This window comes from Falco cherrug, chromosome 6 (genome assembly GCF_023634085.1).
Source record: "Falco cherrug isolate bFalChe1 chromosome 6, bFalChe1.pri, whole genome shotgun sequence".
NCBI lineage: Eukaryota > Metazoa > Chordata > Aves > Falconiformes > Falconidae > Falco > Falco cherrug.
The window spans coordinates 65752591-65764920 of record NC_073702.1 but is presented as its reverse complement, the minus strand read 5'-3'; the positions used below and the strand labels follow the sequence as shown (position 1 = coordinate 65764920).

Genomic DNA, 12330 nt, shown 5'->3' with positions numbered 1-12330 from the left:
GAGCAATACTTTTTTCATACAGGTCAAAGATTGTAACACAAGAAGATGCTACAATGCAGGGGTTATTAACAGCCTCCCTGGAACCACAGACTGCAGTCCCTCTGCCACCTCACAGGTGACATCCAGCATTACGAGCTTTGCTATTGGGAAGAGGAGCATTAAGCCTTACAGGTTGTTGCAACCGGAACACCTAGTAAATGCCTTGCCGTTCTTTGGCTTTAAAGGGGAGAACAGGATTAAACGAACATGGAAAACACTACCTAAATAAGAATTCTTTTGGAGACAATTCTAAATCTGTATCAGTATTGCTGCACATACCAAATGCAAAGTCAATGCTGTATTTAGGAGAGCTAACTTACCTCTTAAAAACTTTCATTCTCCTTCTTTCCCCACCATGTTTTTCAATCGCTATGGAAAACAGCTCTTATCTCCAGCAAGTCAGTAGACAATCCGCCCCAGGATTGCTCACATTAAAAAAAGTTTACAAGTAAAATTCCATTCAACCGATTTTTATTTATCAATTTGGTTTTGTGATTACAACCATTTCAGTTTTCTTCCGCTGAGGACAAAATACAAACTTTTACAGCAACACCTGCAGAGAACATTCATAAGATAACAGCTTTATATTTGCACAATTTGGCTTCAAGAAAAAGCCAGATAACTTGAAGAGTCACTACAGTTCAGTGCCTAAAATTGATTTAGGGGCAAATACAACTACAGATCTATGAGCTACCTTCCACTTCAAAACACAAGGCCAAGAAAAACTGCAAGTTGTTACTCCAGGTTTTTTTGCAAGTACACAGCACAGATCAGCTGATACTGCTGTTTCACAAAGGAGCAATTACTTCCTATAGTGAGGCAGCCAAGCACATGCTGAAGACATATAACCGAGCCTCCCTCCCCGCCCCCCAAACAACTGAAAGGAAAACAATCCTAGCTACAACTCTGTAAACTGTGGATTATACCTTGTTGGCAAGGCTAATGAGCAAGCGGTGCATAATGCAGGCCTTCCAGAACGTCACTAAATTGGTATAGTACAAGCTCGAGTTTTTCAGATTGGCATCAGTACATGTCAGAGATCCTGGGTTTCCTAAAGACTTGGAAAGTAGCAATTGCTGGCACCAAGAAAAATTCAGTAACTAAGGCAAGGTATCCCTTCTACCCTTTTAAACAAAATTTGAGGCAAAAGATTAAGCAACTTTAAGGCACTTTAAAAATTATTTTTAGTTTGCTTTACCAGCATACTTTATCAGCAACCTAAATCATTATCAGCATAACTCAGGACAAGCATTTTAGCAACATTTAACAGAGCAGTAACTTTTTGTGGCAATGCCTTCCATGCTATGAAGTGTTCTGTAGCACTTTCCTGCAAGTTTCCCAAAAGATAGCCCTTTGAGGGCAAAAAAAGTTATATACTAGGCATACAGTTTTCTTTGCCGAGCTGAAGAACTGTCACACTTTAAGTACGTTGCTCACTTCAAAACACAGAATACAAGCTCATGGGTATCTTTTTAAACAAATAAATGTAGTAAAATAGTTCTGAGATAGGGAAAGGACAGATTATGTGATTTCACAATAAGGCCAAGGATATACCATCTAACCCACACACATACTGTTGCTGGAAACTGGCCACTCACTCTGCTGTTTTAATAAACCTGAGCTGATTGTCTTAGTTTTGTTTAGAAAACCCAAAACTAATGAACTCAAAGATACAGTACTGGTGAGTAACTTCTGTATTTTGTAGGAATTAGAGTTTTCTATGCAGCACGATAAAAACAATTCCATCCAAACTAGAAGAACACAAGAAGGCAACACTGTGCACTTTAAAGTTTCCAACTGAAGTGCACTTATTTTTGCTTCATATTTAAGTTCTACTGCTGTGACTATTATCTGCACTAATGCTATCATTTTGTATTGGGTGCCAAATTCCAGCCAAGCCAGGGCCAGTAAGACAGTACTACAGATTATCCTGAAACTCATAATCAGGGATATTATCAAAAGCTATGTATTATGTTCTACATCTGCCACTTTTTTCACAAATTTTATCTTTACCTCCATTTTTCCTGTGGGTTTATTTTCACAGGTGTTCAAGTCAGTCTACATTGGACATGACCTACCTTTGATACTCAGATCACACGGCTGATCCAGCCAAAGAAAAGAAAAATACTATTTGGCTGAATAGATTTCTTTAACCATTTTATTGCAGGGTGACACAAACCTGATGGCAGGAAGCAGGGAGAGAGGAAAAAAAAAAAAAAAAAAAAAGATGTAGCCCTGGCAGTCCCAGGACTACAGCAATCCTGACCAGGATCAAATCAGCAGATCATCTTAACTACCCTTAACTGCTCCTACAGCAAGCAGACATACAGAAGGGTAAAAAAAAACCCAAAACCAACACACCAACAAAAAGCCAACACAAAACCAAAACCCTGAAATTAATTGCCACAAGTTTAAGAACCATTTGAATAAGAAAAACCCCAGGATTGCCCAAACACCAGTATTTCAAGTATAAATGTAAGTTGTTGCCTTTTTATATAGGGAGTGAACTGAATTTTATCACTAGTTTTATGGTTGGTCTTTGTAGGCCAGAACAAAAGGTAAGCTACTTAGTGTAAAAAGTTTTTAACCTGGAATGCTCAAGTCATTCTCCTATATAAAGCCAGTATTAACAGTTTTATTTATTTTTTAAATAGGTGGGATGCTTTTATAGCCTACTGATTTCTAGTCTTTAAGGCACTAATCTTCATTTCCCCTTTAGAAGGATAATCCCTACATCCCCCTCTCCAGCCTCAACATTACCTGGAAAGGACATAGGATCTCAGTTTGGAATGCAGTATTTAATCAGGCAACCTCTATTCTTTTGTAAAAAAGTTTATGGGTTATGTTATTCTGTTAAGACATTATCTACTTCTACAATTTTGTTCGTCTTTCTAGCAGCATGCTGTAAGAGCCATAACCTAGTATAAATGGCATTTCACTCCCTGAAGTCAATCACCAATAATTCACATCCTGATAAAACCAAAGGGATACTGTATCAAATGTTGATTAAATTAGCTGTCACAACAAGTCATCATGAGATTGTCTACTCAAGACAGTGTCGCCACTGAATAAGAATCTCTGAATGTCTACTTTTGGCATATAAAAAAAAAAAGTCCCACAGCAGCAGCCACTAAAGGAAAGTAAGACAGCCATTAAAACCCATGCAGCATATTGCAAGTAATCCTGTTGAAGAGATTCATATCACCTCTTACCAAGTATAATGTTGCAAAAATATTCTTTTAAAGTCTTCTTTTAAAGATTGAAAGGAAATTATGAACTGCTGTCTTCCATGAGCAACAGAAAATATTTTGGTTCAGTGAACTACAGGTGTTGGGCTACTAGTCCATTATAAAGTGGCAGGTTCTAAAGTGTATGATAGTTTCGGTCTTTCGACTTGCAGAATTTGTACAGAAAGAAAACAACAGCCTGCAGACCCAGAACAAGGACAATTCCACCTATGAAACTCGCAGCATCAAATGTAGATTTGCGTGGAGAAGGTGCAGGAGTCACAGTAGCATTCGTACCTGTTAAACACCACATCAGAGTTTGTGAGTGCACAATACTCACGGAAGTTTTATAGATTTTAGTATTGGCTTCACTGTATTAAGATTACTGAAAACATCCAAGTACCAATAAGAAAACAACAAAAAAATCAAAAGTAAAGACATGTCAGCAGCTGCATTTAGCTTAGTGTTACTGAAATGTGATTAAATTGTACAAGGCTAGAGTTATTTATAGGCAAACTGCACTGGACCTCAACACTGAGCAAGTCCCAGCTGAACTTTATTTGTACAGGAGGAAAGCTTTGGCTTTTTGAAGTACATAGGAGTATATTATTGATGTGCTCACATTCAAAACACATTTTCCCACCTATGCTGCTTGCTCTAGTTTTTAGCTTAAATTCAAATTTAATTATTATCTTCCACCTACTGTACTTTACCCCAAGAGTTACACTTAAAGAAGTCAGCTGAAGCCACAACACATATGAAGCTGGAAATAATAGCCATCTGCTGACAGCTAGTTTTAAAGAGCTTTTCAGCATCAGTCATGAATATGCTATTTCATGAAGTAATAAAATATTTCAGCTTATTTCCATCACTGTAGCTCAATTTTCTTTTTTTATAGGTATCCCATTATTGTGCTCCAAGTGAAAAAAACTAAATACCACCTCCCGAAGATAAGCAAGTTAACAAGTGACTTCCAGCCACACTATTAAAAGCAGCCAGCTGATTTCATTTGACCAACACTTCCAACCGTTAATATCTCACCAATTAGCTCTTTCTCAGGGTATTACCTTGCTACATACATATATCCACGACCTTAACAAAATGAGATGCACCATAAAGTTAGAAGTGACAACAGCAGATACACCAATACTCCTTTAATGTTGTCACTTGGTAGGTCTTTCAAGATAATGCTTTTAAAGCAACACAAAGTATTTTATGCTGTAATTATGCTAGTAGTAGCAGTTACCTGGAATACTGGGTGTTGTAGTAGCTGAAGTAATGGCAGCATGTGTAGTTACGTTGGTGATGTTAGCTGTTTGAGAGAAGACAGTATGTACACATACCATAAACTTCAAGGGCAAAGTTTGCAAGCACTGAAGTTCTTATGTAAATCATTTGTCTTGTTTTGCTTAAACAAGGAGAAGCTTTGACCTCAGACTGCACCCCACACAATTCAGATGTTCAGCTGCATGGCATTAAGCCAAGTTTCTGCAATAAGTATTTTTTTCAGACTTGCATACCACCCTTATCCAAATATTTCAAGGTTCTCCACAGATCAGACAACGATTCTTTATTTAGAAAAAAGCACTAATATAAATGCTGGTATTTGAACAACAATCAAGACAGCTGCTTCAGGACACCTGAGAAACTGCATCAAGGAAAAAGGCTTTCATTAAACAGCCTTTAATCAATTAGCATTCATTGTACTAGAAAAATTACTTATTGTAATATCTCTAGATGGGAGAAACACTTGCAGGACAGCAAAGATTCCCCTTTCTACTCCTGTCCTGGGTCTCTGGCACATCCCACCCCCAGATTAGCATTACTAAAAATTAATCTATATTGCACTATGTGCCTGGGACAAGAAGCCAACATTTGTAGGTTTACTCACACATCACCCTCCTGTACATTAGGCTATTCTGAGCCTAATCAAGCATCAACTCATTACCTTCCACATCCCTTAAACATCAGATGCTTTTAAAGATTAGGTTTTTGGGGTGGGTTTTTTTGTTTGTTGTTAGGGGGTTTTTTTGTAAGAGCTTCACTGTTAAGATGGCAGCACATACAAGAACAGAAAATTTTGAACTGGTCAACAACAATAAGAAAAAAAAATCAAACTCACAGTAGCTCATGGTTAGCAGAAATTACTAATCTAATTCAAACAATTACTACTGAGCCAATTCTTAATTTTGTTGAAAAGGAGCATTTTCTCTGTTAACTTCTTCCAAACTTTGGGACCATTTCTGCATTCCATATGTCAGGCGTTTAGTATTCATGCTACTACAGTGATCTGTGGAAAAAGTCCTTGTCCTTTATTCTCCAGTTCCTAGTTTACTGCCATTCTATGTTCAGTAGTACTATATTACCTATAGTAGTATGAGCTGTGGTAGCAGGACTGGCTGTGGTAGTATTGGAAGATGCTGTGGTACTATTGGCAGGTGGTGTAGTAGTATTGGAAGACAGCGTAGTAGCACTGGAAGGAGGAACATCTGTAGGAGCTATTAAAGAATAAAGAGTTACATTAAAGAGACCAATGACAGTGTTTAACAAAAAAAAAACCCAACAAAACAAAACACCAAAGCCCAAATTGAACAGCAGCAGGCTGAGTTTTAGGGAATTTGTATAGCACTGAATTCTATTGTAGTTTTGGTTTGAAGTTACAAAGCAGTTGGAAGTTCAATCTACCACACTAACAGCAAAAGTTGCACAATTGAATACACGAACCTTGTCACAGGCAGCCCAATCAAGCCAGTGTCCAACTGGCAACTCAAGATTCCTCAAACCAAACAAGAGGGAGAAGAGTCCTATCGTATAAGCATAAACTGTGCATGCTTTAGACAATAGGAAACGAGATATTCAGTACTGCTTCCCAACCCCACTGCAACTAAAATTCAACCTGAGCTATCAAGTTCAACTAGAAAACAGAACGGTTAGCTGAAGCAGTATGGGGGGAAACTCAAAACATCCTCAAGAATTCAAAAGTTTAAGCTTTCTGTTCTGAGAGCTGTTGCTGGTTGTAGGTGCTCTCAGCTTCAGCATGTGCTATAAAAAACCCCAAACCAAACAACTGTGAAGCCTTCTGCAACCTACTGTATTAACTGAATTAATCACACATGGACAGCTTATCCAAACTGTTGCTTAATCATACACTGATAAATCAGCAAGCTTCCTGATGAAATACCATTATGTCCAGAAGCCTTTAATGCTCAGACTAATTTAAATGTGGTTATTTACATCTTGAAACAATTCAGCATGGTAGGCAGCCAGAGCTGACTTTCTAGAGATAAGCTGCATATATCAGAATCTACTGTCTCTCAGGTCCCATTTGCATCTAGTCAGTTTAAGTCCACCTTAACGTTCCTCCATGTCAATCCCAAATATAGTGCTAAGCCATGACTCTGCAAGTAAGAGCTGATAAGGTATACAGGCTCCTTTCACACCAACAAAGATCCTCTAATGAAGGTGACAATGTAAGTTTCCTTGAACATGCAAAGCTAAAATACAATAAACTTGTAGTGATGTTATCAGGTTAACAGGAACAGATTGTAGAAATTCTACTCTTAGATATAGAGTAAGGCATTGTAACAGCATGCTCTCTTTGCAAAGCACTGAGAAATGGTACTTTTAACAGTCCTGATTAAGAGATGATTGTTACAATTTTAGAAACGGGGTCATGTGGAATTATTTCTGACTTGCTGCCACCACCACAAGATGCCCATAGCAGTATGGAAGCTTCGTCTCTATTGATGTGAGCCAGCCTCTTTGGCCACACTGTTGAACTCACCTAGACAAGAGTATTAAGAGTTTTCATTTTCTGTTCTAGACCTTAAAATATGAAAATCCTATTTTGAAGTCTATTTCTGGTCAGCTTTCAGAAAAACTAAAACTGGCAGGCTTTCACAAAAGTGAAATTCAAGACTTAATCTAAATTATTCATACCCTGCAAATCTGCTTTGCACAGCAAGCACAAATTAATGAGAAGACTGAAGTAGATATGCAACAGAGCACGTTCCTAGCATGAAGAATTTACCTTACACAGTCCTATAACCCAGACCCTGCACTTCAGAACTGCATGAAGAGCTGTACTAGTTAACAATTAAAATTGGGAGGTTCTTAAGTTTTTCCTTTTTACTGCACCTCAGATGAAACAATGGACTTAACAGGTATGACTTTTTGTTGAATATGAAGCTTGCTGTCTTGAGGATGCTGACAAGTTCCTTAGAACGCACTGTATTTAACAGGAAACGTTATCCATGTTCACCTAAGAAGCCAAGCCAGTAGCCAGAGATGTTTGTCTAGTAAAGTAGATCAGGCTTCTTGAAACAGCAAATGTAAGCTGTTAACTGAATGCACAATGAAACTATGCATTTTAGCATCACATCACAGCTTTAAGCTAGAAGCAATGGGCTTATTTACATACTTGTATGTGCTTACGTAAGTTGTAGAAAGTATTACCAAGGTCTACAGGTGAAGGAGCTGTAAACACAACTGCTTCATATTCAACAATGTGAAAGCTGAGTATCTGAATACTTACAAGAACATTGTTCTACAGCTGTACAGCTCTGATTCTTCAAAACTATTTCTGTTTCATTTACACACATGCTTTCTCCTGTCAGAAAAGTAGAGACAAGAATATTTACAGTGGCAGAACTTTAAAGCGGTTGAGACATTGTTCCTAAATACTAATAAACTGTTCGTAGGACAAACTAAACACCATCTTCAAGCCAGGATAACAATAAAGCCACTTCAATATGTAAGACTTGAGTATTATATTAATAATTGGAATTTAGAAAAGTTTTAGTATTTTCTTTCACTAGTTATTCTACCACTCAAATCAACACTTAGGCAATACTTTTACATGGTTATACAACATTTTGCAGTAACAATACAGCTTGGTATTTTTCCTTCCTAGGCTATAAAATTAGACTGTGTTTCTACTATTTGTAGCATTTTTCAAGTTAAATGTTTTGCATCTCTATGGGTAGCATCATAAAGTCTGTCTTAAAAAAATCCTAAATGCAAGCAATTAGTTCCAGCTTTTCAAACAGATCTTTGACCTTGAAATTGTTGAAGGCACCAGTTTCTTATTCTCTGCCTGCATACCATCCCCTCCCTCAAAGAAGTTACACAGATCTCCTGCATGTTTGCTGTATGTGCCTGCTAGTCAGAGAGCACATGCAGATTCAGAAAAAGAGCTTCTTGAAGGGCACTCTTGTACCAGACAAGTTACATCCAAAATTCTTTTCGTTAGTTCCAAAGCATCTTAGCCTTTTTGCATAGCCTGTCTTGGTTACCTACAATCAAGTGCTACAAAATCACTATTACAGTCAAGCCATTCTCTCATCTTACTCTGTTTCCACCTCACATAGGAAATACAAATAATCCACCTGATGACTACTTATGTAATCTCTGTATGACTTTGTCAGCTGCAACCTCCTCCAGGGCTGTAGGTGCCAGATTTTACCTAAATGTAGTTAAATCCAACTCTCCTACAATGGAAAAAACATGGCTCAGAATTAGACCAGCTAATGCTTCTTTGGCTCTGTCATGTTCCCTTCAGTGGGCTGCAATTTTAGAAACACTACTCTTAACTAATCTTATTTAATGGACTCCTCTCCCTTATTGCACTTCAGTTCAGGAGTAGTGGTTGTGACCACCAGCTCTATGACAAAACCCCAAAAGGGACTGAAACACAGGTATACACGTCTGCATATCAGAATCCACTTGTGACTCCTTAGCAAACACTAGTAACTAGTTTGTTCTAAAACCAGTCTGAACCATCTAGAAAACATTAACTTATCAACAGTACAGATTTATATCAGAAGGCTTAAAAATCTGGGATTATTTTGAACATGTTCAGCTGTCACCACATAAGAACTTGAAATGTTTAACAGATACAACCTATGAATTAATGCTCCATTAGGTTATGAAACAAACCAGCTTATTTATGTAATGAACATTAATATAGATGATGAAGTAGGTCTAGTTGGGTTTAAAGTTCTGTATGGCATAGTAAGAATCTGCACTGTGTTGTCCTCCTTACTTTCACATGTGATCCACTTGCAGACGGCTACATTTGTATCATTGTCAATACATGAACTGCAGTCAGAAATGTTTTCACAAATACCTAAAAAAAGAAAAAAAAAAAGCAATGCACAGATTAAGACAAAATTACCACTGTCAAAAGAGCAACTTCACCCACAGAATCAGTTCTTAGATCCATACCCTACCATACGTACATCTCCCAGGTTAAGGTGCAATCCTTCGCACTAACCTAACTACAACTGAAAGCTGCAACTTAGGAATGCATTTGACAAAACAGAAATGCATTTCCCTCCAGACACTACTGACACTCCAAAACCAGACCCCACATGTACACCAAGATTTTGTCTCATACTCAGATAACGTAGAATATACTACTCTAATGAAGTTACCAAATTAATTTTTCAAAGTTAACTGAAACCTCAGATGGTAAGAGCTGTGCTCCTTTCAATTGTATTTTTCCTTTAGGTAATATAGCCAGCTATAAACAACCCTACAGCAGAAAGCAACCCAAGTATGGGAAATAAAGACAAGAACCTAGAGGACTTTGTATACAAACGCATATAAAGCGGAGCAGAAAGTCAACCTATTCACATTTTGATCACAGGAGAAGCCAGCAACCTAACCAGTCCAGCAGCTTTTTAATGTCAGTCAAACATTGTTGCCTTAAAACCACAATGACAACACATCCACCACCTGGATCAAATAAGATTGTCTTCCAATCTACGACTTTACTGCATTAATTTTAATTAAGACTGACTCATACAGCATCGTACTCAGAAAACCCACATACAACCCACAACTCCTTATACCCCATACGCTCCAGCACATTTCACATCATACCCACCTACTCCAGGCACCTTTGGGTGACCTTTCACCTTTCTCCTCTATTCACAGCTCTTCAGCAGTCAGCATGGTAATATACATCTCAAGATAACAACTACAGATACATTAACTTCATTATTTACTAAATCTGAAGTAAGACTGAATCTACCTGGCCTTTCTCTTGGTTACTGCAGGAGCAGGCTAGAAATACTGGTGCTATTTTTTCACTTTCAAGAAATGAAAAAAACATATGAAGAGACCTTCGTCGGTTTGCATGAATGAGGTATGCAACAGACTTGCCCTGTTCCCTTCAGAAGGCACTTTAAACCACTTCAAGAGCTATATGACAATTCCTAGGTAACAGATTTCAGGGAAGAAAAAAGTAGAAGTCATTTATTGTTCTGGGTATACACATGAAGAGCGATGACAGCATGCACAACACTCCTGATGAACGAATAATGCTTGCTTTTGTAAATGCCTCACTGGTACATAAAAGATGTAGCACAGTACATCTGCAGAGATAGGCAGACAGTCCGTGCAGCCAGCTAATGCCAGGTGCACTAGGACTTCTAGTTTCAAAACACCTTTCCCAGACTAGCATGGGGGAGGAACAGATTCACAGGAGTGAAAGATCAGGAGACGTTTATATCACAACAAAAGGTTTCAAGAATGCGCTGTTAACTTCAAGAACCAGTGGCAGGGTGTCAGGCGTTTCCCCAATGCTACTCCTGCTGCAAAAGGTTTTCTTGGGGAGCTTGTTATCACGTAGAAAGCCTCTCAACTCTACCCATCAGCAGGTGCCTGCTCTTCACTGGAAAAGTAACTCAGGTACCACGAACTCTGATCTGAAGTGCAGGCAAGCCCACGTTTGCTCCCAGGATAAACCTGCTTGTTGTACCGCCTCTTGCACATTCGGATATTCCCCTTACACTTGAGGGGGAAACCTGAAACACTAACAGAAGCCTGTCCCGCTGAACCGACACTGCCCTCTCCTGCTGCACGCCGAGGCTGCTCACCGCCGACGCGGCGGCCCCCAGCAGCTCACGCTGCCCACAGGGCGCCCGACACCGGCCCGCACCCCGTCGTCGGTGGGGCCGCAGAGGAAACGCAGAGGGGCCGAAGCAGAGGTTACTGGCCAGCTTCACACTTAGCTGCACCCAGCACCACTACACAACGTGGCCAGAGAACATTAAAGTGCTTCCAGAACAACTTACTTCCTTCGCACAGAGCCAGAAAGATCAGGCGAGCCCCGAGGAGCAGCAGGGCGGCCACCACCAGGGTAAGGAACAACCCGCGGCCGTGACAGACGCCCCCTACGTAAGTAACCCCCGGACCCGGCCGGCGCCAGGTTCGCAAGGCACAAACGCGCCGCGTACGTTTCACCGGAGACGAAAGTAGCCGCTGCCCGCTGCCCCGCCCGGGAGGGGCGCCGGGGGCGGCCCGAGCCGCGCTAACGGACCCCGCGCCTCACGGGCCCCCGCGCCCACAGCGAGCGGGAAACGAAAGCGAGGGGCCAGGAGGCGGAGAGAGGCGGGCGAAAAGCGCGGCGGGCTGCGGCCCAGCCGCCAGGGAGCGGGGGCGGCTCCCCCGCCGGGCGGCCGGCACCGCGGGGCTCCCCCGCCGGCGGCGGGCACGGAGGGTCGGCCCGGCCCGGGCGCGGAGGGTCGGCCCGGCCCGGGCGCGGAGCCGCCTCGCCGCCGGCACCAACGGGCAGCGCGCGAGCGCGGGGGGGGGGGGAGGGGCTGCCCCGTCAGCAACCGCCGGGAGGGGGGGGGGAGGGGGGATGGCGAGGCACTCACCAACGACCTCGACGCCGTTGGCAGCCCTCTGCGCGGCCCCCGCGGCCAGCCCGCTGAGGCAGGCCAGGCAGAGGGCGGTGAGGGGGAGCGCGAGTACCCGGCCCATGGCGGCGGCGAAGCGAAAGGTGGCGTCTCCCGCTCCTCGGTGCGTCCCTTCGCCAGCTCCGCTCCCGCCGCCTCCGCGCACCCTCTGAGCGCTGCCGCCCCGCCCCCCGGCGTCACGTGAGCGCCACCGCCTCGAGCCGGCCCCGCCCCCTCCCTTGCCGCCCGGCCCCGCCCCCATCCCGCGGGTGGAAGGACAGCCCACCCGTGGCTCCCCCCGTGCCCCCGCCGCCCCGCGGGAGCGTTTCCCGCGAGTCACGTGGTGCCCGACCGCCTGCCCGTCCCCACGGGGCCCC

At 42.1% G+C, this 12330-nt stretch overlaps 1 protein-coding gene across 1 annotated transcript; it reads right to left on the bottom strand.

Moving 5' to 3' along the window:
• Positions 1–493: 493 nt before the first annotated feature.
• CD164 (CD164 molecule) lies at positions 494–12142 on the bottom strand. Its single transcript, XM_055714096.1, has 6 exons — positions 11933–12142; positions 9310–9393; positions 7801–7875; positions 5633–5764; positions 4513–4578; positions 494–3563 (listed from the first exon to the last, which is right to left on the bottom strand). Exons 1-6 carry the CDS (start codon positions 12036–12038, stop codon positions 3403–3405), a joined length of 624 nt encoding a protein of 207 aa, XP_055570071.1. The 5' UTR covers positions 12039–12142; the 3' UTR covers positions 494–3402.
• Between the last annotated feature and the right edge of the window lie 188 nt (positions 12143–12330).

Coding starts and splice junctions, on each gene's coding strand:
- CD164 (XM_055714096.1), bottom strand. CDS start 12,038: ATGGGCCGGGTACTCGCGCTCCCCCTCACCGCCCTCTGCCTGGCCTGC. Junction 7,876..9,309: donor CAAGTGGATCACATGTGAAA/GTAAGGAGGACA, acceptor CTTTTCTGACAG/GAGAAAGCATGTGTGTAAAT. Junction 4,579..5,632: donor CACAGCTCATACTACTATAG/GTAATATAGTAC, acceptor TCTCTCAAACAG/CTAACATCACCAACGTAACT.